The sequence below is a fragment of the Lolium perenne genome, chromosome 4 (assembly GCF_019359855.2).
Source record: "Lolium perenne isolate Kyuss_39 chromosome 4, Kyuss_2.0, whole genome shotgun sequence".
NCBI lineage: Eukaryota > Viridiplantae > Streptophyta > Magnoliopsida > Poales > Poaceae > Lolium > Lolium perenne.
Window position 1 is genome coordinate 188,225,207 of NC_067247.2, and position 26,138 is coordinate 188,251,344.

Here is a 26,138-nt window from a genome sequence, read left to right on the forward strand (position 1 = left end):
ATTGTCTGCATCGATCCTAATAGATTCTAGAAATTAATAGGAAACCAAAGGATGGAATGGTCTCCACTTTGCATCAACGGGTAATGAGAAGAATCACACATTCAAGATCCACAACAAAAACTATACATGCTTCGTTTCCTAATGGATAAACAATGAATGAACACATTGTTCCCCATCTTAGTTTCCACCATGATGTGATATAAAAACTTTCAGAAAACATGCAGTGATTCAGAGAGAGAGAGAGAGAGAGAGAGAGAGCCGAGAACTTATATGCACAACTTGCTCCCAGAAAAAAAAGTCTGCACAACATACCAAGTGCCCAATTCTCTCTATCCAACAGAAGTTGTGGAAGATATTCTTAAATCCTTTTCTGAATCTATACGTAAACCATGTTGAAAATATTTTAGACCCTTTTCTAGGTCTAGGGATAACCCATATAGATATGTAATCAACAAAAGCTCGCTCGAGAATAAGATAGCACAATAATCTAAGTGATAGGTTTGATGATATCACATTTGAGCTATGAGACCATGAGAGGTGCTTTAACAGAGAAGAGAGAATGTGTATGGAATCTAAAATTTATAATAATTTAGCATGGATTATCCTTTATTATCTTATTTGCATCCTCAAAACTGTCCATACGACTTCTACACAGCTAAGACTCCCATAGGCAGGACAAGGGCGGTGAATTGATGGGTAGAATGTGATGGTGGCCACTATTTTACCTACTCGGCCATGTGAGTAGGTCTCGTACTTATGGTTGGGCTTCATCATCGCATCAAGGATGAAATTTTTTAGAATCTCAACAACCTGCATGATACAGGTGTGAATCTTATGAGAATGCCAGCACATATATGCGAATGAAATTTGAAAGAGAAGTCTACGGCAGCACCAACATGCAAGATAAAATACAGAGAGATTCAAAATAACAACCGGCGAAGAAATTCTCACATTAGACATACTATAGCTTGAAATATCAATAGAAGAGCTTAACCTTCTGTGTTTCCGGATTATGAGCAAACTGGCCCCCCAAGTGAATATTTGATGAAATCAGATCTTAAAGCTTACCAAGAATGTGCAAGAGAATAATTAATTAAGCAGAAATCTGCACTATATATAGGCGTCCAACACGCATTGAATCATGGAAGCTGGTAGTTTTCCTAGTCAAGACAAATAAAATAATACATGATTATTAAGATTACAATAGATAATTCAATACTGTAAAGCAACCATTTTGTATGTACTTACACAATACATAAGATCAGTTATGTTTGTAATAAGCCACGAGTAAATACAAACCCACTATGTGAGTTCAGAGGACAAAAATACAGATACTTCCTTGTAATCTGCATATTCTGGTAGAAAAGGTAGCAAATGCAAAGAAGGATTTTACCTCAAACTCATGTCCATCAATTGGCAGCAAGATCAGAGTCCACAATATGTGATGCATGGTCCAAACAACAGTAACCTGCATGCCGCAGTACACTTATCATCATGCTTTATGATAGATCAATGGCTCTAAATTGAACCTGAAAAGAAGAAGTGCATATATAAGCCATCAAACAAACTATTTTACTGATAATACGACGTACTACAAAACAATGATAAAATATATTCATGCTCTGTAGTATAAAAAACACCAGGGGCTAGAGGGAACCAATTGATAGGTGTGGAGGTTACTGGTCCTGTGCGCGGCATGGAACGTTTCCGATGGCCATTTTTCATTATAGGAAAAGCTATGCATATCTTCCTGTAGACAATAAAACCTCTTTTTTGTCACAACTCTCTCCACAGGATAAGAAAATATTATTTTATTCATTAAAATCACAAATAACCAAACTTTGCAAGAGGATAAAACTGTGGACAATCACTTCCTGTTGCAAACATGTGAAGAAAAAGGGCTCACCTTGCTGATGTAACCATAGATCCATAAGGATGAACGTTTCCATGCCTCATAAGCATATCATCGAACAGTTTGCCCGCAACAATATATCTACATCAGAACGCACACATACACATAAAAAAGGAGAGCGGCTTGTGATAAATTAGAGACAAAAGGAGCATCAGCACTTCCATGAGAGAGAGGACCAAGCAACAACTCATCTAGCAAGGCAGAGGAAGCGGCGAGAGGACCCGAAGGATGGCGGCGATGGCGCCTTGGATGGCCTCTGGCAGCCAACACTCCTCCCCTGCACCAGGACGATGGCGGCAACGACCAGGTCCATGGCAAAAGCGCCATGGTTGGGAGAGGATGCATGAAGGGAGGAAACTTGGCGTGGGAGGAGGAGGGCATGGAGATTGGAACATGATAAATTATTCACAACATACATGTTTTGGCGTTGATCTTTGCTCCTTTCACATGGTTTGAGCAGCAATAGCTTCATGCTCATCTCCACCTCTGCATAAAAAATATGTAAGTAGTTAGTAGTAGTTAGTAGTGAGATCTACCTAGAACATGCATAATAGAAAAGATGATTATTAAAACATATGTAAGTAGCAGAATCATATCGAGAAATATATTGCTCCTCGTGCTAATTTACAGAGCTAATAAAGCATACATATATATATATATATATTTATATATTTATATATTAGATATACTATATTTATATAATCTTGGGAAGGGGAAGAAATCACATGCTATCTGCAATTGGAACATCAATATTCAGTAACTTTAGTGTGGCCATGTTCAATTTTTCAGTTATAGTTCTTTCACTGCCATCCCACGAAAAAGGAAAATAAGATCAAAATAAAAAGAGACCAGCCTGATCTCCTACGGCCATACCTTGCCAGCACCTCGCCATAATGGTGTGTGCAGCCACTTGCACACTACAAAAAATGTAACCAAAATGATTCAGTACTTACATAAGAAGCATTGCATCTCAAAATTAGTTGGAATATAAAAGAAGAAATGCATGGAAAAATCAATTAGCTGGCGCATGAAGATAACCTTGTAGTTCAAGATTATTCACATCCTCTCTGTTGGCTCATGGTGTTACTTCTACAATAATCTTTTGTTTTTGAACATCTGCAATGCAAGGCATGTAGCAAAGAAAAATAAAATAGTCAGTTCCCCCCAAAACAATTGCACAAATCAACGAAACAAACAAATCCAAAACTGGATTTGGTCCACGGGAGCATATGTTGACAGGACATTAATGTACACCCAGATACGGAAGTAAACATTGTAATTTTAGCCTAAAGAAGAATTAAACACGAGACAACATGCATCTAAATAACGCAAATAAACTGGAAAACTGAATCACTTGGGAGAGTATACCTGAACTTACATCTAAATGATGTGGAAAACCTTATGCATGTCGATCTATATTTCTCCAGGGGGTAGCATCAATCCTAGCCGTAAAACACCATGAAAAAATAGCGTGCAGTACCATATAATCCTAATGTAACACATGAGAAACCTAGAACACACCAAAAAAAGGAGGAGCAAAAAGTCGTATCAGATACGTTATTGCAAGGTATCATATACGACTAAAATAGAAGACCGAGAAATCCAGAAGAAACGTTATACAGATTTCAAAATAATAAATGTCAACAATGTGAATCGGAAAGAAGTGCACGCCTCACTGATCCAAAACTAAAGAAAGAAGTGCACACCTCACTGATCCAAAACTAAATAAATCACAATGGTATGCATCGACATTCATTTTAGTGAGCTTCAGAAGTGTACTACAACATGATTTTTTGTACAAGCCTAGCATGGCCTTTTGTAACCCCAGAAAAAAGAGGCAAGAAACGAAAGCCAAAACCGCAAATACACAGTAAGGAGGCAGGGAATATAATTTCAGGAGAAGCACTTAAAAGTCAATATCACTATTTCAGCCAAGAAATTACTCTTATTCGGCACTATTTCAGCCAAGAACTGTTTCTATCTATTGCTTCCTTACGTGCTAGAAATTTTGAAGCAATTAATGAGATATCTTCCAGCAAATTTAATTGGCAGCTAGCCTGACCACCATCTTCCAGCCAAGAAGCACCTTGCAACAGCCACAAAACATAGCAGTTGCTTTGAACTATAAGCACTAAGAACTGAACACAACCAATAAGGTTATTGCTACAGATATGGACAAATGCTAACCCGACATGAACGGCAATTTCAAACCCACTGGTTTAGTTTCGTTGGATCAGAATGAGTAGCAAATTTAAATAGTAATATAACCTGCAAGATTAAGAGAAGATTTTCATATAAAAAAGCAGAAGAAAACATTAGTTTCACATCCATACAGTAAGCATATAAATTCATACAGCAATATTTGTTTCGTGCATGAGAGTTAAACCTACAACTAATGATTATGCACAATAGCTGTTTACTGCATCAACTATCACAAAAATTAGTAGATTCAGAAAGAAATTTGAAAAGAAAAACTCACATATTAGCTCTAAAAAAACCAGCCTAAAGACAAAGAGCAAGTTGAATCCAAGCCACGAATGACAATGTCATGAAATGAATAGAAGACGACAAAATGAATACCATCTCTGAACCACGCAACCAGATCCAAGCAGTAGGCTGCAGGACTTGCTTGGCTGGATGAGGCTCACATTTGGATGTATAAAGCACACCATCCAAAAAAATAATTGGAATAAAACAGTTCTGCTAGCACACAAGGCCAAACAAATAAGCAACAATAGAGACACATAGGAAGGGTGGGCGCCGTAACAAAATATGTATTTGACCAGGCAACTAAAGCAAATAATTTGCCAGGTAATGAATCTTCAGGCATCGCTCCAGCATTTGCAACAGCTATAAGCACGTTCTTGAACTTAACCCTTTAATATTGTGTACTAAAAAGACAAATAGATAGGAGTGACTCAGTAAACAGTGTTACTGATCTCACAAAACTCAAGACTATGTTCCGTGATTTGGCCATGGGAATTAAATCAGAAGCTCTGCGTGTTAACGCACTATGAGTAACTTCAGAACAAGTAATGTTAACGGATAATAATGATCGCCTTTGCAAAGAAACTATTTCCATCCATGCAACCCGAAGATACTCTCCCAAACAAAACAATAGTGAAATACAGTAGGCAATGAGCTCTACCTAATAATATTGTATACAAAATATTTTATACGGTTTGAAAAGTTGCCTTCTAATTTATCAGCATATAGTTCACTGTGAGATGGCCTCAATACAGCTGGCGAAAATTACATGTGCTTAATTAATCACTGCATTCCAGCAGGGAAGAGCGAATAATCAAGTAAGCTGTATAATCATATAAGATTGGTCCTATTTACAAAAAATGATTCAGGGGAAGAGAGCAAACCTGTCCACTATTCCCCTAGCAATAACCAGACACAAGCACAAACCTGTACAAGAACACAGCCGCTCCAGCTTAAGAACGGCATAGCCACAGATCGAGGAAGGGGGCATGGAAAACGGGTCTCAAACCCTATGGGTATTACACAAAAAGATTAAAGGAGCATTTCAATAGGACTATAAGTCGGTTGTCCAATTCTGAAATTTGAACATAAGAACTGAGTAACAAAAAAACAATACAACAAATTGAAGTTAATTAACAAGTATGTAGGGGAAAGTAGTCCCAAAACCTGAAGTTCCGGTGCCCTATGAGCATGGGCATACCACTCTTCATACTCATTGATGTCACGCAACAGGAAATCCTTCAAGCATGGTAAGTCACTCATAAGGATGATTGGCTGTTCTGTAAAGGCAATACCTACATAGATAATTAACCTTCAGTTTGTGGAGAGCCTACCGCGGAGAGATCAACAATCTGCTTGGGTACGGTAGATCTCTAATAATTTCCTGATAGAAGAACCTGCAATCAGATATCACTTGAAATGTCTTTGGAATAAAATATTATCTTTCAATGGACAACAGTAACTGGATTCCTTAACAAAACTCAACAATTAACAGAAAACATTTTAGGAAATCCATGATAAAAGATAAATACCATGTGTTCTTCCATGAGGCAAGCAACAAAAACAGCATCAGCATTAACATCTTTAACTGTGACTAAATTTGGCAGACCCTGCAATATTAAAAGTAAATAACCCGTGTTGTTCCATGAGACAAGCAACAATAACAACATCATCTTCCAATGTGACTAAATTTGGCAGGTGCTGCAATATTAAAAGAGATCAACAGTATGCCAACACAAATTCACATACAGAAATGTGCTACTTATTAAAGGGTTAGCTAACTCTGTATATACAAGTATGAAGTTTAAAACATGGTGCAAACTTGAAGAAATTACCTAACCTAAATTCATGGGGATTTTATCTCCAACATCATATAGGAGAGGGGATCTGGCGGCCAACCACCTCCCAACGACCTCCACCTTTTCCCCTCCTGACCCGCCATTGAGGAGAGTGCAGACTGGAGAGACAAAACAAAAAAACCTCAGGGAACGACCCTGCTATGCTCGTAGGGAGGAGAAAAGGTGGGGCTGAGGACGGTGGCGGACATAGGGAGTACCTGAGAGCACGAGGGAGAGATGGAGTGCAGCCGCCACCTGCCCCTCTTCCCGGCGATGGCGACGGCACGAGGTACGGTCAGCGCGCCGCCGACGAAGGCCGCAGCCGACACCCACGGCCCTGCCTCGCCGGAGCCAATGAAGACCGAGGTGAGCGCGGCCGTGCCAGCAAGAGCCGCTCGTCCTTTGCCTTGATGACCCAGATCGGGAGGGCGCGGGCGACGGCGGCTCGCCGGAGAGGAGGCCGGCGCGGTGGGGAGCTAGGGAGGCGGCCGCGACAAGCCGGAGATGGGGGCGCGGCGGCCGCGACAAGCCGGAGATGGGGGCGCGGCGGCCGCGACGAGCCGGAGATGGGGATGCGGTGGGGGGAGGCCGCGACGAGCCGGAGCCGGAGCTGGAGATGGGGATGCGGCGGGCGCGGCTCCAAGGATTGGGAGCGCTCGTTTTTGTCTCCTCGGGAGGGGATTGGGGAAGGTGAGCACGCGAGGCGATTGGCGGGCCGACGGCTAGGGTTTCCCTCCGTGGGATGCTGCCTTTTATACCCATACCGCTGAAATACCAAAAATACCCCTGCGGGGTGGAGATTCACTGGCCGATGCCAATGCGCACCGACGCAGATACCAGCCACGGTCGCTGACGTGCGGGGCCGGCAAAGGTGGGGCCCACATGCAGCCGGAGGCGGGTAACAATCAGCTGTTGCATGGGGTTAGCTAGTAGATTCTGAGCCAGGAATCAATGGCTGAGATTCGTCGCAAGGAAGATCCAACGGCTCACGTGCGAGGATCGCTGTGAAGCCCCCATGGGGGGCAGCTATTATACCTTCCAATTCCATCGTCCTTTTTTAAGTTGGGAGTGATGTTTTGGCACATGGGAGCGTATGCTCCCTTTATCTTGAAATACATGTTAGACACATTTTAAAATGTCAAAAAAATTGAAACAAAAATTTTGCACGTACATCTTCATGTGCTACACGCTCACAAAGTCGTTCCATGAAAAATCGACATGTCATATGGCGTGTGTAAAAAAGACAAAATTCGGTGCTGAAACAAAGACTTATCACAAGATAAATTTTCTCTTTTTCGTTTAGACTACAAAAAATATCATTTTTTCGTGAAACTTGACGAATACACATATATTATGGAGATGTACATGTAAAAAATTTTATCAAAATTTTTTAACACTTGGAAATATGTCTTTATGGTAGAGGGATCATACGGACCCGGGAGCCGAATTGAGTTTCTGCTTTTTTAAGAAGAAAAGAACTACTGTACATCGTCCTTTTTTCCATCGGCCCTCCTATAAAACGTACAAAGCCACCTGCCGTACTCATCTCCTCGCCGGCGCCGGTGGAGCCGAACCATCACGCAACTCGCTCGTAGAACCACCGCTACCGGCGGAGAAGCGCGGTGCCTCCCAAGATTGGGGCTGGCGGGCTGCCATCCATGGCTGTCCCCCTCGTGATCGTCATGCTCCCCCTCGGCCTCCTCTTCCTTCTCTCCGGCCTCATCGTCAACACCGTCCAGGTAACTCTCCCTCCGGCCCGCTCGATCGACGAGACATTTCGCGCCATTTTCGGGCGGTTTCTCGTGGAGTGATCTGATTTGATCACTGCAGAAAGAGTTATCTCCTTTCCCTATTCGGGATATCATTTCTTCCACCATTTTCTTTAATTGCTTAATTTATCTGTATGTTGTAAAGAATTTTGTATTTGAAGCTTATTTTAGAAGAAGATTGCATAAATGTTGACTGGTTTGTTCGCATGACCCTGAAAATCGCAGGCCATCCTATTTGTGTCAATAAGGCCCTTCTCGAAGAGCTTTTACCGGCGGGTCAACAGATTCTTAGCCGAGCTGCTGTGGCTTCAGCTCGTCTGGGTTGTGGACTGGTGGGCAGGCGTTAAGGTATGAAGATATGCTGAATGTCCTGCTGATTTCGAATTGGGTTTTCTCATTCTGTATAAGCAGTTTTTCTGGTACAACAGTAAGCCGTTTTTATTCATGCTTCAAACTTCAAAGCACGTTCAGGAATAATACTAACAAGACTAAATGAACATACTGCATACTGCTTAAGTTTTCATTATATTAACTTACATATTTCATACTATGATGTTTATGAAGCAAAGAATTCCATAACTTGTTTTATCTACTGTACCAATATAATTTCAACTCATGTTCTGCAGATACAGTTCCATGCCGACAAGGAAACATACCAGTCAATGGGTAAGAAATCGTCTTTAAAAATTCCTTGTGAGAGCTGTTGGTGCTTACATTATTTGCCATATTAGCTTATTAAAAAAACGTTTAATTAGCTCGTATGAAAATTTCTAGGTAAAGAGCATGCACTTGTCATATCAAATCATCGGAGCGATATTGATTGGCTTATTGGATGGATTTTGGCACAGGTTGTTATCTCTTAGACTCCTATCTTTTTACTTGCTACAAACTATTGATTTTCCTTGGGATTAATCTTATGATCTGTCTGATATAACTAATGATGAATCATCCGTGACTTCTTTTCTGGTCGACATTTTGTCAGCGCTCAGGATGCCTTGGAAGTACACTTGCTGTTATGAAAAAATCATCAAAATTTCTTCCGGTAAGTTAGCTGGGTCATATGTAATTTACTCTCAACTAGTTCTTTTGACGTTAAACTGTGTGGAAAGCTATTCCTGAAAAAAAATGAAACATAAACAGATAACTGGGGAGCTTAATGGTTGTTGTTTAAAGTTGGATTCCTTTTAACCAAATGTGTATCAAATACTGGTAAAAGATTTGGTATCCTTCAGATACCAATATACCAAACTTCCAAGTATCAACATAATACATGTACTTCATGTCTTTATGTGGATGTAGAATGGCGCATCGATTAATTGGTAGCTGTAGTAGCAAAATTTGGCTGGCAGAATTGACAGTTAACTGTTGTGAAAGCCGTAAATAAGTTGTTTCTGGTGACATGGCTATGGGAAGCTGCCCAAAGTTGAATGGCAGGATAAATCTTAAAGAGAAGTTATCAATACGTTAGACAAGGGTATGACCAGACCATCTGGGCTCTCGTTTTGGCAGAGAATCCTAATAGGGAATTAGCAGCTTCAGTTTAGTTATGTGGAAATGACTTGGGATTTATGCCTGTAGTGCACAGTGCACTAGTCTCAGTGAAGTGCGCATCCCAGCTTTTAAATCCCCCTCGAGCATTCAGTGACATTTGAGTTTACAATCTCACGTCTTTGCTATGGTATATGTCACATTCTCAACGTTCTTTAAGTTCTCCTTGCAGGTTATTGGCTGGTCCATGTGGTTTGCAGAATACCTCTTTTTGGAGAGGAACTGGGCAAAAGATGAGAATACCCTAAAAGTAAATTCTCACCTCATTTATACATCAATACATGGCATCCTAGTGTTTATTTTTATCTTGGTGGTATTGTTACTGTTTGCTTATAGTGGGGCCTCCAAAGGTTGAAGGACTTCCCCAGACCTTTTTGGTTAGCCCTTTTCGTTGAGGGTACCCGCTTCACTCCAGCAAAGCTTTTAGCAGCTCAGGAGTATGCAGTTTCACAAGGCTTGCCAGCCCCTAGAAATGTACTTATTCCACGCACTAAGGTACTTTACTATTCCCTTACTGAAATGTTTTATCCATCTAATTATTCAGGTAATATACTACGTCTGTTAATCCATGTATTCTACACCGAAATTTCATATATCTTCTCCCAATCTTACCATTGTAACCCTTCTGATAAAGTGCATATTACTCCAATCAGACACAGAAAATTGTCAAAGTTCCGAACATTTTTTGAGTAATGGTATGAACAAAAGCTAGATAAAGAGATGCAACCTTACAATAGAAAATCTTAATCGTGAGGTTCTAACATGAAAATGTAGGTTACTAGTTATTGAGAACATATGGCTGTAATACTTAGTTAAATATCGAGTGATTACCTTCTGTTTTATGAAGTGGTTGAGTAGCATGTTCATGACAGTTTAGAATAATAGGGATTGAGAATATATGATTGTATTTTGCATTTTTCCTCTTTACATATTTGTACTGCCACTTTTATTATTCTGCAACAATAAAGTAATGTACTTATACCTCCTATGAAATATTCTATAGGGATTTGTATCAGCTGTAAGTATTATGCGGGATTTTGTTCCAGCTATTTATGATACGACTGTAATAATTCCAAAAGATTCATCTCAACCAACAATGCTACGGATTTTGAAAGGGCAATCGTCAGTGGTAAGTTTGTTAGCCTCATGATATTGATCCAGATAAATCAGAAATTTACATTGACTAAATACTGAATTCAGTTTATCATTTCTCGGATCAAATATAGGTTCAACTTAATGCTGACATGAGTTGGCTATCTTCCACCGATATTGAAATATTGCGTACTTCCTACTTTCGATGTCAAACAAATGTATGATTCCATCATTATTTGCGTAGATACATGTCCGCATGAAACGTCATGCTATGAGTGAGATGCCGAAATCAGAGGAAGATGTTTCAAAATGGTGCAAAGACATCTTTGTGGTGAAAGTATGGGCCCATATATTTTCAGACATGTTCTAATTCTATTTATCTATGTACTTGTTGATCAATTGATTATTAAGTAAGTGCCTTTTATCTCCTTTCTTTTTGGGCCACAGGACACATTATTGGATAAGCATTTGGCCACGGGCACTTTTGATGAAGAGATTAGACCAATTGGCCGTCCGTTAAAATCATTGTTGGTAAAGCCCCAATACAGTAGCATCATATTTATATTTAATACCTGAGCTACACTCATTGCAAAAGTATACGCATACAATCTGCAATAGAAGGATCACTAGGAGTCTAGGAGCCCAAATAGTATAGATGATTATTGTCTCCTAACAAAAAAAAACTTGTTATTGCTACTATGGTAGAATGTGCCATGTGACCTGAGAATTCGAGTGATCGAAGATAATCCATGGGCTTACATTGGAACAAGGGCTGGGTTAGCTGATGTCACAGTTGGCAGTTGCAGTTTAGAGATCCAGGGGGTGACCATCAACAGTTTTCGTAATGTATTATTATTATGCCTCTTGTAACTGACTTTCTGTTTCTGCTGATGGAATAGGTGACTCTGTTTTGGTCATGCCTCCTTCTGTATGGAGCTGTACAGTTCTTCAGGTGGACTCAGCTCCTGTCGACATGGCAAGGAGTAGGGTTCACAGCTGCAGGGCTGGCGCTGGTGACAGGACTCATGCATGTGTTCATAATGTTCTCCCAGTCGGAGCGCTCCAGCTCGGCCAGGGCAGCGCGTGACCGAGTCAAGAAAGGTTGAAAGCGGTAAAGATGATGTTACTCTAGAGCCCCTTACCAAGGGAGCACTACCAATTTAATGCGCGCTGACCCGCATAGACTGCAAACTTGGGGCTGTGAACCAGACTCAAAATTAATTTTGTTGCAGAATCGTATGGACTCAGACAGGGAGTTTACGAGATTCGGTGAAGCAGCAAGTGTGACTTTGTCAGTATGAACATGTAGAAATTTGCATTTTAGCACAGCACTGGACTGTCCTAGTCCCTAGACTCCTAGAGTTTGGGATTGGGGGTTGTTTGCAGCAGCATAGGTTCATTTTGAAGACCTTTAATCACCAAATCATATTTTAATTCTTCTAGTGATTTAATAAGTTAGGGTTACTCAAAGGTTAAAATAAAAAAGTTAGGGTAACTCATCTGCTTCCTACAGTCTGAAAACCTAATTTTTCTGCCCATTGATGTGTGGGCCCTCACAGTGAAAACAAAACAAAAAAAAAATCTACTGATGTTCATTGACCAGGGTGATGCTTTTTCTTGAGCTTTTTAGTTTGTCATTGCTCTACGGAAAAGATACTACACCGACTTAGCATAGAACTGTAACATCCGTCTCACAATATAAACTGACTTAGTATAGAACTGGGTTAGCCAAAAATAGTACTCCATCCGTCTGACAATATAAAATGTTTTGGCTAGCTAATACAGTTCACCAAAACATCTTATATTGTGGGGTGGAAGGAGTACTAGATAAAAACGGTGCCATCATTGCATACCACCTTTCAACCATCAACTAGCTAAAGTTCACTTTGGAGCTCAGGTGTCATATACTCTTTATTTTTCTATATTTGAAAACATGATTTGAAAGTTTTAAAAATTCTAAAATAAAATTCTGGACATAGATAATGATGTACTCTACCAACATTAAAAAAATCTCAACCAAAATAACTTATATTCTGGGCTTAAAAAATGAAAATATGACATGTAAAGTTGTGAACGAGTAAAACTGACAGAATTGGGAGATTTGAAAATTTGGACCGTTCACTACTTTACATGTCAGATTTTGTCGTTTTTCTTAATTCTGTCAGATTTTGTCATTTTTGTGCAATCCAAAATACTAGACATTTCTAGGTGAGATTTTTTTCGTGTTGATAGATTACATTACTCCTACATCTAAAAAGATTTATCCATTTTTTTTTGAAACTTGAATTCGCCATTTTGGACGGTTCAAGAAACAAGCTCCATGTGGCTTGTGGCCCAAAAATCCGCACTCATCAAGTAGAGAGTATCAATCTTGTAGTTAAGAATATGAATTAGTTATGTAAATCACAATATCAATAAAATCGTTCACTTGCATATGGGCTATTAACTTCTTCAAATACTCACATATAATAAAAAAAACACTTCTACAAGTGCTATGTTCATGAAGGGGAAAAAGGAATCTTTTAGGGCCAGTTTGATTCAAAGATTCTACGGAGTATCTTGTACAAATTTTGGAGGCTTATAATATTTTAAAATCTCACTCTCATTTTTATTGGTGTTCATTCTTGCAACTTGGCGAACTACTTGTTGCTCGATGGTTGCTCTTGTATCTTCATGTGGTCTCTTCATGTATTAGGCTCGTTTTTCGATGTCCATGTTGACTTGCCCATGTAGCAGAAGTGGTAGTATGTCAATTAACGTTGGAGGTTCAAAACCATAGACGACCATGAAGGGGCTTCTCAAAGTCGTGGAGTCTTAGCGCGGTTGTAGGCGACTTCGTATGTGGAATACAATCTTCCCAAGATTTCAAGTTCTTCTTAACAAGGAATCGGAGTAAAGCGGATAAGCTTTGGTTGACGACCTCCTGTTGTCCATCCGTTTGTGGATGTGATGAAGACGAAAACAATAGCCTGCCGCTGAACTTGGCCACGAGGGTCTTCCAAAGCTAACTCATGAATTTGACATCTCAATTCGAGACAATGCTTCTTGGTACACCATGGAGTCTCACAATTTCCCTAAAAAATAACGTAGCAACGTGTGAAGCATCATCAGTTCTAGAGCATGGTACAAAGTGAGCCATTTTAGAGAAACGGCCAACCACAACGAAAATAGAACCATAACACAAAATCCATGCTTATATCGGACCATGGTGCACCAGGAACGGGCAATGAAGTATAAAGACCACATGGATTGGAAGTTGACTTAGCTTGTAAGCATGTTATGTTGGGCCGCGAGGTGAGAAACAAAATTTAAACCTTACGCGGAACTCCCAAGATCTAGTCGAGGTAGAAGGCCATGATGATTACCACTAGATGTGCATGTGCGGAAACTTGATAAAGCGCCCCGGGGCAGTGCAGATGATCCAACCCGATCTGATCCCGCGACGTCGAAGCATTGAACCTACAACGCCTCTATTGGTATCCACATGTAAGAGGAGGAGTGTCGGCGGTGGACTGCTAGGTCCAATACCGCAGCTGGACTGAATGGGGGCTAGGGTTCCAACGCATGGACTGGTCTAACCGTGTGCCCTCTAGGCAGCCTACGCCCCACTTATATAGAGGGTGATAGTGGGCTCTCGCTCCACAACACTTGTGGAGTGACAGTGGGCTTAATCAACGATTTAGGCCCAGCCACCAATTCACTTAATCTAATCACCGTGAGTCTAACTCATTGATTCAGTCTGTGTCTGATTTCGGTCCAACCCAAACCACTTGCTCCCGCTCTTAAGTGTGTGACCCCACAGGCCCATGGCGACTTGGACACGATTGGAGTCTCGCTCTCAATCGATCAGTCGGCAGCTCCTCCTAGTAGAATGTGCCGACTCCCAAGTCCCACAGTGTCATGACGACATGCCTTTCCAATGTGACTTACGTCTGAGTCCCTTTTGCCTCACGATATACCTTGTCGAGCTATAGGCGAATTATCGTCATCACTTTAATAGCTCAACTATCTTCTCAATCAGTGATATGTGATTCACTCGACTAATACTTAGTCGATCACCTCGGTTGACACTTAACCAAGTCGTGCATGGCCATGCTTTCTGAATAATATCACTTGAGAGGGTCCATAGAATATCTCTCCAGTTGGAGGGGCAAAATCCCATCTTGGCTATCCATGTCACGCAGCTTGCTTCTTAGAACCCTGCCTTTATAATTGGCCTATTACGGAACAACGTTTGATAGAACCTAAGCCGGTGTATCCACAACTCGGATCGTGCGAGAAACTCAGGTCTAAGGATTACACTTATTGAGATATACAAATGATGACTTGTTCGTCGTATCTCAATATGGGTTTGTCCGACTCATGCTAAACTCTTTAACTGAATCCGTGTAAGTCGGAATAGCACCACCCTGCCCATGACAAGTGGAACTGAGTCATCAGCCGATATACACATTAGTCTAAGTAGTGTGTCCAACACAACTTTGATGACTAAGGACAATCTAGTATGAACAACTTGAATACACAGTTCCACAATCGAATCACATAGTCAATGATGCATATCAGATGTTCATACAAGGACAACTTAATAACTTTATGAATATATTGGGAATTACATCACACATGATTTTCTCTAGGGCATATTACCAACATGTTATGCATTGGCGACAAAGTATTTCTATGTCGCAATACATTCTTGGCCAAAAGTAGTGGTTGGAAAGCATGGCCTAGGTCTTTTCCCATCCAAAGTGTCCCATTAATCCTCCACCGTGAGATTATTGTAGGAGCAAGAGGCAAATCAAAAATTTGAGAATGCAAATTTTGTGGCCATTAAACAAGAAACCCTTATGCAAATAGAAATCATCGATTCCCTTTTCAAAAGAACGCTTGGCAAAAATTGGTCCAAGGAAATTGTCAGAAGGGTAAATCTAGTTGATATCATTAAGACCCAAGACATGAAAGTCCAAACGTGTGAGTAAAAGGGTGTTCTTGTGGGAAAGAGCATCAATAATGTCAACACCCGGATTTTTAAGTCCGGATGCCTATTATGTCATACATCGCAATCCCAGGAAATTGTTGTTGCGAGGCATAATAGTTAAGTATCACAGTCATCATTCATTACAAACCATAATGTCTTACAAATTGGAATCACATGATCCATATTACACGAATAGTTGATCTAATGACCAACGAACAAACACAAGTTCATAGCGGAAGCGTAAGATACAAGGACTCTCTAGTCCACAGGCCAACGCTTGACGTTAGAAGCTCCTAGTTGTGGTAGACGTCCTGCTGATCGTCATCCTCGTACTGCTGCTCGGCTTCATATTCTGGCCATTTGAATAGCCAGGGACAAAGCCGTGAGTACTTTAAGTACTCGCAATCTAATACTAGAGTAAGTACTAGCATTTCCATAGAGAGTATTTTAAGCTCTAAGTTTATTTGCATAAAGCCAATTTTAGTTGATAAACCTTTTTGTAAACAACTCCTCATGTGCTAACTAACTCAAGTGGGAACATTAGTGTCATTCCCACAACTCTGTTGTGATTTCAAAACTCAAAAATCACCGTTCAAGTTCAAGTTCAAAAAATCACCAGTCACAAGGATATAAATTCTGATGACGGAAACAGTATGGCCTTTCCAATTGTCCATATCCGCGGACGCGGCTATTCGAATAGTTCTACACTCTGCAGAGGTTGCACACTTGTGCCACAACATTTGATTTCATCCGTCAGGGATAAAACCCCGAATAATCGTAACTCAGTACGCGGATCATCAACCGTTAACCTTTCACTTACACACCCTAGTATAGGCACCTCTCCCCATGAGCTTGGCCTCCCGGTGAAAACCAACTGTTAACCCGGGAACTGCACAGGGCTTGGCCGTACAATTCACCTCAATTCACATCATTTCTCAACCACGGAGGCAGCCGCAAGCGTAACCCCTATGACGTGTGTTCAGAGGGAACCCATACTAAGACACATAAATTTCCAGCTAAGCCTTACCCATAATCAGGTATTGTGGGGGTACTTAATATTGGTAAGGTATCGCATCCAATTCAATCATCAGTTTTTAGCCCAAAGTCACCAAGTCAAATTCATGTCATATTCACCTTCAAAATCTTTCAATGGAAATGACTCATCATTCCAAGGTTTTCACCATCATCATTTCATAAACACATGTTCCCATCTAGAGTAGTCATTTTTTAATTTAGCACTAGCAACTATGTATGAGGGGTGCTAAGTATTTGCTTTGCTTCTAGGCTAGGTTTGATACTCTTGTACTAACTCAATACTAACCAGGTAATTCATGAATCAAAAAGTACTTTGATAAAACAAAGGTAAATAAAGCTTGTAAAGTAAAACTGGGAAATAGGATCATAAGCATAAGTAGATGGGGTAATGCCTTGCTCATGGCGAGCTTTGCACTTTGCGAGAGTATTATCTTGCCTTGGTTGGGGAATTGGTCAAAGTGGTCTTCTTCTCCTTGGAAGTAGACCTCCTCCTCCTCCTGGTACTCCTCGGTACTAGCGTCTAAAATACGAATACGGAGTACACAATCATCACACCAAACTAATTTACTTAACTAGGCACAAACATGGTTCACACACTTAAACTAGCATCACATATTACTATTAAGTTGGGGGATGTGTTTTTCTTATTATTTAAGAAAAATAATTTCCTCTCATACAAATCTTAAATGTTACTTTGAATTATTCAGAGAAATAATTTCCTCTCATTATCTTATTAAGATTTAATTTCTCTTATGCATAATATGTGACCTAGGTTGACCCAAGTCAACCTCTTCACACTTATCATTTTGAGAAAATGATTTAAATGAGGTGAGCACCTCATACTATTTAGTTTTAGCATAGCAAAGATTTAATATCACCCACAATTCCTATGAGACCTAATTGACCAGAGTCTCTACTTCATTTGGAATTGGTGGTGACAAGATTTAAATGAGAGAAACTCTCTCATAAGATTTCTTATTAGTTTTGGACAATATCTTTGACTAGAAATAGCCATAAAGTCATTTAAATCAACTAAGCCATGATCATTCAAAGGAAGCATGGCATATTTTTGTAGAAACAATTAGTATAAGTGAAATGTGAATTATTGGAGGTGGAATTAACTGAAAAGCATTTATGGTTAAATTTTAAGAATTATTATAAGGCAGAAAAGCCCCTGCCTTGTTTATTTTGTCACTTTAATTCTACAATAGATCTAGGGTTCTATCCAGTGGCATTGTGTAGATAAAATCCTAAGATTTCCAACAATATCAAGTTTGTAAAATTTGGCCGAGTAGATTTGTCCCTATTGAATTTCAAAGTTTGCATCAGATTAGGGTATTTTTCTATTTTCCAAATTTGAATTCAAACTGTGGGCTGGCGCGGGAAACTAGCTGGGCTGCAGAGAAAAAAAAGGAATTGGGCCGGCCCAGTACTGCGTCCAGCGCAGCGGGCCAGCTGACAAGGTGGGGGCCACCTGTCTGTGGGCTGTAACGCCCGAAGCGGTACGGGGAGAGGAGAGCCGTGCGATTAGAACGCGATCGCACGGTCGAGAAGCGTCATCGTCGACGACGAGCGAGGAACTCACTGGCGGCGGCGGTAGGGGGTCGGCGAGCTCGTCGGAGCTCCGGCGGTCGTCGGAGATGTGCGCAGGTACGTTGTCGAGGGCGAGGATCTCCCTGGTAGCAGCAGCTCGTCCTGGGGTGGCCTCCTGCTCCGGCGAACTCCGTGTACTGCCGGCGGTGGCGAGCTTGCGATTGGAGGCCTCCGGCGACTAATTGGTGGAATTGAGGTGGCGAGGAGTGCTGTGAGGATGAGAGGAAGAGAATGGTGTGCTCAATTTGGTGGGAGGAGCCCTCCTTTTATAGGAGCGGGAGGTGGCCGAAGGGCGGAGCGGGGGTCATCATCGTCGTCGCCGTTCCAAGGTCGCGAAGAGGCAAGGCGTGGGCGCGTACGGTGGCTGGTGTCCTGGAGAAGCTGACGCGCGCGATCGTGGCGCGGCAGGGGCTCTGTAGCGATGGCGCGCTTGATGGGAATGCTCAGCACCGTGGCGGGTCGCGTCGACGATGACGTTGGCCATGGCGTTCCCGCGGTCAATCGACGATGTCTGTGAGGTTGCTGGTCGTCTGGCGCGTCCACTGGTGAGCGGAGCAGGTGAGTGAGGGCGAGGAGCATCGGCGCGCGTCACGCTCTGGCGCGTCCAGGGCGCTCGCCGTGCGTGCACTGGCGCGTGCATGGGCGTTCCTGGGCGTGTCTGGGCGTGGCTGTTCTGGCGCGTGCAGGCTCGGTCTTGGTCAAGGGAGTGCACGGGCGTGTCTAGGGAGGTGAGAGGAAGAGAAGGGACATGGCGGTGCAGGCCAGAAGTGATTCGGTGAGGAGATGGCATGAGATGGACATGCCATGCCACGGCATGGCATGCTCTGGTCAATGTGGTCAAGCATAGGTGCGGGCAAGTGGATGAGAGGGTGCAGTGAGGTGAGAGGGTGCTCCAGAAGTGCAGAGAGGGCAGGGTTGGACCAAGTCCAATGTAAAAATGGAGTATGGGCTCAATTTTTCACCATGCCTGCAAGGTGTTTGGTTTAATGCCCGCAAGAGAAATATTTTTGAAATTTGAAAAGATTTTTGGTGGAGTGTAATCATATAATAAGAGAAGTAGAATGGAGGTGGTTTGGTTCAATTTGGAGTTGGTTTGCAAAATCTCAAATTGCATATGATCTTAGTTTTGTTTCAATGTCTCATCTTGGCTTGATTGTCATTTGAATTCTAGGCAGAGTTTGAGGTGGGTGTCTTGAGCAAAGTTGTAGTCCTTGATGAGATATTGGAGAAGGTACAAAGAGTTGGCCAAGTGTAGAAAGAGAAAATTGAAAACCAGGGGCTCAAAGTGGGTATCTTGCTGAAATTGCCTCACATGACCATAATCACATGTGATCACAAATTTGGTTCAAATTTGATTTGAATTGAGTTTGATTGTTTCCAAAAGTGTTAATATGTGTTTAGTATCCATTTACAACTAATGGTGCAAACCAAATTGGTCTAGATCAAAGATCTGTAAAAATGGCATAGGCCATATGTGTGTGTGAAGTTGATTTTTAGAATTTCTTTTCTATTTTATTTTTTTTGACTTTGGATGATCAAGTGATCATTGCTAGGGTTTTAGAATGAGAGTAACACACAAACAAGCATCATGGCAAAAGCACACTCAAATAAATTAATAAGGTGAGCTAATATGCATAGTCCTATATGATGAGAAAAAGTTTTTGTTGGCTCTGATTTTTGGATTCTTGAATTCTCTCTCTTGTTCCTTTTATTGGAAACTTGGGATGTTACAAACCCTTCCCCCTTACAAAAGATCTCGTCCCGAGATCTAGAGAAAACTAGGTACTAAAGAGATCTGGGTATTCCTTCTTCATATCTTCCTCACGTTCCCAAGTGGCTTCTTCTTCGGTGTGATTACTCCATTGTATTTTCAGGAACTTGATACTCCTGGTGCGGGTGGTCCTGAATGCTTCTTCAAGGATGCGAATAGGCACTTCGCGGTAGGTTAGATCCTTGTTGATATCAATGGCTCTGTGGTCGATGTTCTTGAATACTTCGGTCTTCTTAGGCACTTCTAGGCACTTCCGAAGCAGTGAGATGTGAAACACATTGTGTACGGCGGACATCTCTTCCGGCAGTTCCAGCTGATATGAGACTTCTCCTCGGCGACTCAGAATTTTGAATGGTCCGACATATCTGGGGGCGAGCTTTCCTTTGAGTTGGAATCTCTGCATTCCTTTGAGGGGTGAGACTTTGAGATACGCAAAATCTCCGATCTCGAATGTCATCTCTCGGCGTCTCTTGTCGGCGTAGCTCTTCTGTCTTGACTGGGCGGTCTTGAGGTACTCGCGGATCTTGTGCACCTTTTCTTCGGCTTCGCGGAGAATATCGGGGCCGAAGACTTGACTATCTCCGACTTCCGACCAGTTCAGAGGGGTACGGCATTTCCTTCCGTGCAGGGCTTCAAAGGGGGCCATCTGTAAGATGGCTTGATAGCTATTGTTGTAGGAGAATTCTGCATATGGTAGGCAGTCTTCCCATTTGGATCCGTACTCTAGCACACAGGCTCTCAACATATCTTCCAGTATCTGGTTGACTCTCTCGGTCTGTCCGTCAGTCTGCGGGTGATAAGCTGTGCTGAAATTCAGCCGGGTTCCTAGTCCTTCATGCACTTTCTGCCAGAATCTTGAGGTGAATTGTGATCCTCTATCTGACACAATTGACTTCGGTGTCCCGTGCAAGCTGACTATTCTGGAGATGTATAACTCTGTGAGCCTTGGGCCTTGGTAGGTGGTCTTGACGGGGATGAAATGTGCCACTTTGGTCAACCTATCGATGACTACCCAAATGGAGTCATTTCCTCGGCTAGATTTGGGCAATCCTGTAATAAAGTCCATACCGACAGAATCCCATTTCCACTCCGGAATCTGTAAGGGTTGCAACAGTCCTGCGGGGCGTTGATGTTCTGCCTTGACTCGTTGACAGATATCACACTTGGCGATGTAGCTTCCTATCTCTCGCTTCATTCCGTGCCACCAGAATTGTTCCTTCAGGTCTTGGTACATCTTGGTTCCTCCGGGGTGGATGGAATACAGTGTATCATGAGCTTCCTTCAGAATGACTTGTTTCAACTCTGAATCTGATGGTACACACAGGCGTTCGTTGTACCAAAGAACTCCTTCTTCATCTACGGTGAATCTTGGTGCCTTTCCTGCAGCTATCTGGTTCTTGATTCCGTCAATGCTGGCATTTCCCTTCTGGGCTTCCTTTATCTGGCTCATCAAAGTGGGTTGGAGTTCAATGCTGGCGAGGAATCCTTTGCTCACTAGCTCTAGTCTGAATTGTTCAAACTCTTGGTACAGGCTTGGTTGCTCTATTGCGATCATGGAGTTCAACTGACACGGCAGTCTGCTCAAGGCATCCGCTACCACATTGGCCTTGCCGGGGTGGTAGTGAATTTCCATGTTGTAATCTTTGATTAACTCAATCCATCTGCGCTGTCTCATGTTCAGCTCCTTCTGGGTGAAGATGTACTTCAGGCTCTTGTGGTCGGAATATATCTCGCATCGATTACCCATGAGGTAATGACGCCAAACCTTCAGCGCTAACACTACGGCTGCTAACTCCAAGTCATGAGTTGGATAGTTCTGTTCATGTTGCTTCAGTTGCCTTGATAGGTAAGATATCACTTTGCCTTCTTGCATCAACACACATCCAAGACCAGTCTTGGATGCATCACAATAGACATCAAATGGCTTGGTGACATCGGGCATGATCAATATTGGGGCTGTGGTTAATCTGAGCTTGAGCAGCTGAAAGCTTTCTTCACATTTGTCATTCCAGTCAAATTTCCGGTCCTTCTTCAGCAGTTGAGTCATTGGTCTGGCGATGCTTGAAAATCCTTCAACGAATCGGCGGTAATATCCCGCTAATCCCAGAAATGCTCGGACTTCAGTCTGGGTGGTTGGGGCTTTCCATTCCTCAACGGTTTTGATTTTTGCGGGATCTACCGCAATTCCTCCTGCAGACAAGATGTGTCCCAGGAATCCTACTTCTTTCAACCAAAACTCACATTTGCTAAACTTGGCGTACAACTGATGCTGCCTAAGGGTTTCTAGAACCACTTCCAAATGTTGCTCATGTTCTTCTTCGGATTTGGAGTAGATAAGGATGTCGTCGATGAAGACAACGACAAACTTATCCAGGAATTCCATAAAGATCTTATTCATGAGGTTCATGAAGTAAGCGGGGGCATTGGTCAGTCCAAAGGACATGACATTGTACTCATACTGATCCATATCTGGTGGTAAAGGCAGTCTTTGGAATGTACATGTTGCTCGGATCTTCAGTTGATGGTAACCTGTCCTCAGATCAATCTTTGAGAATACTTGGGCACCGGTTAGCTGGTCAAACAGATCTTCTATCTTCGGCAAGGGATATTTGTTCTTGATGGTGACATCGTTAAGCTTATGATAGTCCGTAACCAAACGAGTGGCACCGTCCTTTTTATCCACAAACAAAACTGGTGATCTCCAAGGCGACGCACTTGGTCGAATCAGACCTTTGTACAGCATATCATCCAGTTGGTTCTTCAGTTCCATTAACTCTGCGGGGTTCATGCTATAGGCTCTCTGGGCTATAGGTCCTGTTCCAGGGATTAACTCAATGATAAACTCGATATCCCGATCCGGGGGCATTCGGGGTAGATCATCCGGAAAGTCATCTGGGTATCGACAAACGACACTGATTTGATCCAGAGTTGGCTTAGCTACACTTTGGTTGCAGGTGAAATTTCTGGGTAGCTTTTCAGACAAGTGTTCTATTATTATTCCGGTGCTACTTGTCATGGTGATGGCCTTCTTGGCGCAGTCTATCAATCCATGATGTTTCGCCATCCAATCCATACCCAGGACTACTTCCAATCCTTTTGTTCCCAGAACAATCAAGTTAGCATAAAAGTCTATTTCATGGATTCTGATGGGTACATCTTTGCAAAATTTTCTAGCTTTAGTTGTTGATCCAGGTATTTGAACTACCATGACATGTTTCAAGCTGATTGGTTGAATCTTACTATTGCACACAAAATCTTCTGTAATGAACGAATGCGATGCTCCAGAATCAAACAACACTCTTGCTGGTATTGAGTTAACAGAGAACATACCCAGCACCACGTCAGGTGCTTCCTGGGCTTCCTCAGCATTCATGTGGTAGAGGCGACCTCCGCGGTTGTTCGGGTTGTTGGGGGCGAACTTCTTGCCGGTGGAGACACGGCGTTCTTCTTGAGCTGGTGGTGCGGGGTTGCCTGCGAGCTTGGCGAGCCTCTTGGGACACTCATTGGAGTAATGCCCCACTACACCACACTCATAGCAAGTGATGGTGGTCTTGTCTTGTTTGTTCGCGACGGGGATTGCATTGCTCCCGGTCCTTGGTGCGGTGTTAGTGTTGTTGTTGCTGTTGTTGTTGTTGGGGGCTCTCGGCGGAGCGCGGTTGAAGTTGTTGTTGGTGTTGTAGTTGCTGTTGTTGTGGTGGCCTCCTGGCCTGGGGTTTCCTCCACTCCGGTTTTGATAAACCGGACGTGACATCTGTGCATTGGGCTTGTTGGTCCTGAAACCTCCTCCTGAGTTGGGGCGATACCTTGGGGCATTGCTAGGCCCACTCTGGTTCATCATGCGGCGCTTGCGGTTCTCGCTGGCTTGGTGCAGTTTGACCTCCATTTGGATGGCGGAGTCAACAAGGGCTTCGAGGTCGGCGAAGGGGATGTTGATCAACACAGTCTGCATCTCATCATGCAGTCCGTTCAGGAACCTTTCCTTCCTCTTCTCAGTAGTGTCGGTCTCATCCGGGGCGTACCTTGACAGTGTGAGAAACTTGTCGCGGTATTCCACCACGGACATCCGGCCTTGCTTCAGTTCACGGAATTCATCTCTCATCTTCTTTATCAGACCCGGGGGCACATGGTACTTGCTGAACTTGAGCTTGAAATCAGTCCAAGTCATAAACTGTCCCGCGTTCATGGCACGGGTGCTTGTCCACCAAGCTCTTGCTGGTCCTGCTAAGTAGTGCGTGGCAAACAACACTTTCTCATTCTCTTCAACTCCAGCTACTTCTAGATTGTTCTCCATAGTTTGGAGCCAATCATCTGCATCAAGTGGTTCCTCAGTCTTGCTGAAAACTGGCGGGTTGGTATTCTGGAAGTTCTTGAGCTTGGATCCTGGATGATCATGGTGGCCTTGATTGTTGTTGGCAAGCTGTTGAAGTGCTGCAAGGTTGGCTTGCCGTTCAGCTTTTTCTGCTTCTCTATCTTCAAGCATAACTTGCAACATCTGCATCATAGCGTCTTGATTCGCGTTGCGAGTTGGAGGGGCCATCTGAGCATTGAGATAGATCATGAGATAAGAGGGAAATTTTCTATGGCTTGTTTTGTGTTTAAGTTCAAAAGCTTAAAACTTGAAGTCTTTTTATGATGGCACAAACATACATTCATTCATAGCAAACAACACACATTACAAGCTAACACACCAAGGGTTTTAAGAACCCTTCTTCTCCAATCTACGATACATGGGGCGGGATACAACTCACACCTACGATAGTGCATAAGTGAACTACTCCTCATCCTCATCCACCTCTATGTCAACATGGCCATCTTCTCCAGCGTCGAGGAACTCATAGTCTTCCTCCTCAGTGTTCTCATCATCCTCAAAGTCATCGTCGTCACTCAGGAAGGCACTTCCTCCCTGAATGTCATCTCCATCTTCCTCCATCTTCTTCATCTGCTCCTCCTGGGCCTTCACAGTGGCCTTGAGTGCTGCTATCTTCGCGCGGAGGCGGGTGATAGTAGCATCCTTCTTCGCCCGCTGCTGGCGGAGAGTCCTGCGGTCATTGGCGAGCATCTTGATGGCGTCTCCTTGCTCGATGATGCGGGCGTGAGTCTGGTTGGCGTACTCACGGGAGTGGTCGAGATCCTGCTGAGTGTGGTACAGCATGAAATCGAGATGCTCCACATGGTGCTTCAGCTCCGGGTGGGATGGCATGTCCATGGGCTCTCCAGCAGAGTTACGCCTCGCGAGGTGGGAAAAGCGAGGGTCCTTGAGCGCCTCCCCGCTCATCCCGCACAGGCGTGCGAGTCCCTCCTGCAGGGCGCGGGCAAGTCCGTCCAGCCAGTTGCTCTCCATGAAGGAGAAGAGGATCCTCTCAGAAGTGGGAGGCTCCATCTTGCCCCTCAAGTCAGCGGTGATGATCCACTGCAGCTCGCCTCCTGGCTGGTCCGTGATCTGAGATCCGTGGAACTCCGGGTGCGGGTGACCAAGGTGGTCGGACAGGGCGTTGAGGTCGTGCTCGAAGATCAAGCTTCCCCCATTCCCAAGCTGGTAAAACTTCGTGTTCACGGGCTCCATCTGAAAGTGAAGTAAAGGATTAAGTTAGAGAAGTGAACAAGTGTGGCAAAATTTTAGTTATATTTCTAAGGAAGAGCATGACTTCTTGTTTTTCCAAAGAACTCAAGGAGATGACAAAGACTTAAATTTTCAGAAATACTTCATTCCTTTTTTTTTTGAAACTAAACTTTCAGAACGTCCATTTCTAACTAGGGTCTCCTAAGGTCAAACAATGGCTCTGATACCAACTTGTCAACACCCGGATTTTTAAGTCCGGATGCCTATTATGTCATACATCGCAATCCCAGGAAATTGTTGTTGCGAGGCATAATAGTTAAGTATCACAGTCATCATTCATTACAAACCATAATGTCTTACAAATTGGAATCACATGATCCATATTACACGAATAGTTGATCTAATGACCAACGAACAAACACAAGTTCATAGCGGAAGCGTAAGATACAAGGACTCTCTAGTCCACAGGCCAACGCTTGACGTTAGAAGCTCCTAGTTGTGGTAGACGTCCTGCTGATCGTCATCCTCGTACTGCTGCTCGGCTTCATATTCTGGCCA

The 26,138-nt window shown here is 42.9% G+C and overlaps 1 protein-coding gene and 2 long non-coding RNA genes across 4 annotated transcripts; 1 reads left to right on the top strand and 2 right to left on the bottom strand.

Annotated features, from left to right (window-relative positions):
* Window positions 1-371: 371 nt before the first annotated feature.
* On the bottom strand, window positions 372-2,391 carry LOC139838788 (uncharacterized). Its single transcript, XR_011756643.1, has 3 exons — window positions 1,907-2,391; window positions 1,394-1,750; window positions 372-1,160 (listed from the first exon to the last, which is right to left on the bottom strand). It is a non-coding gene; the product is annotated as an uncharacterized lncRNA (long non-coding RNA).
* A 1,946-nt stretch (window positions 2,392-4,337) lies between these two features.
* LOC127295380 (uncharacterized) lies at window positions 4,338-6,285 on the bottom strand. Of its 2 annotated transcripts, none has more exons than XR_007847748.2 (4): window positions 5,932-6,285; window positions 5,734-5,796; window positions 5,567-5,638; window positions 4,338-5,326 (listed from the first exon to the last, which is right to left on the bottom strand). It is a non-coding gene; the product is annotated as an uncharacterized lncRNA (long non-coding RNA). The 2 variants fall into 2 exon arrangements; XR_007847750.2 differs by having other exon boundaries at window positions 4,338-5,409.
* A 1,460-nt stretch (window positions 6,286-7,745) lies between these two features.
* On the top strand, window positions 7,746-12,080 carry LOC127295379 (1-acyl-sn-glycerol-3-phosphate acyltransferase PLS1). The gene is made up of 11 exons (XM_051325322.1): window positions 7,746-7,976; window positions 8,232-8,354; window positions 8,633-8,672; window positions 8,781-8,854; window positions 8,989-9,048; window positions 9,727-9,804; window positions 9,891-10,049; window positions 10,558-10,683; window positions 10,891-10,983; window positions 11,094-11,177; window positions 11,546-12,080. Exons 1-11 carry the CDS (start codon window positions 7,896-7,898, stop codon window positions 11,750-11,752), a joined length of 1,125 nt encoding a protein of 374 aa, XP_051181282.1. The 5' UTR covers window positions 7,746-7,895; the 3' UTR covers window positions 11,753-12,080.
* Window positions 12,081-26,138: the final 14,058 nt, after the last annotated feature.

What these genes read in the sequence shown, in the direction of transcription:
- LOC127295379 (XM_051325322.1), top strand. Translation starts at nt 7,896, where the DNA reads ATGGCTGTCCCCCTCGTGATCGTCATGCTCCCCCTCGGCCTCCTCTTC. An exon ending in TTGGATGGATTTTGGCACAG is followed by an intron (nt 8,855 to 8,988) that starts GTTGTTATCTCT and finishes ACATTTTGTCAG; the next exon opens with CGCTCAGGATGCCTTGGAAG. An exon ending in AAGACATCTTTGTGGTGAAA is followed by an intron (nt 10,984 to 11,093) that starts GTATGGGCCCAT and finishes TTTGGGCCACAG; the next exon opens with GACACATTATTGGATAAGCA.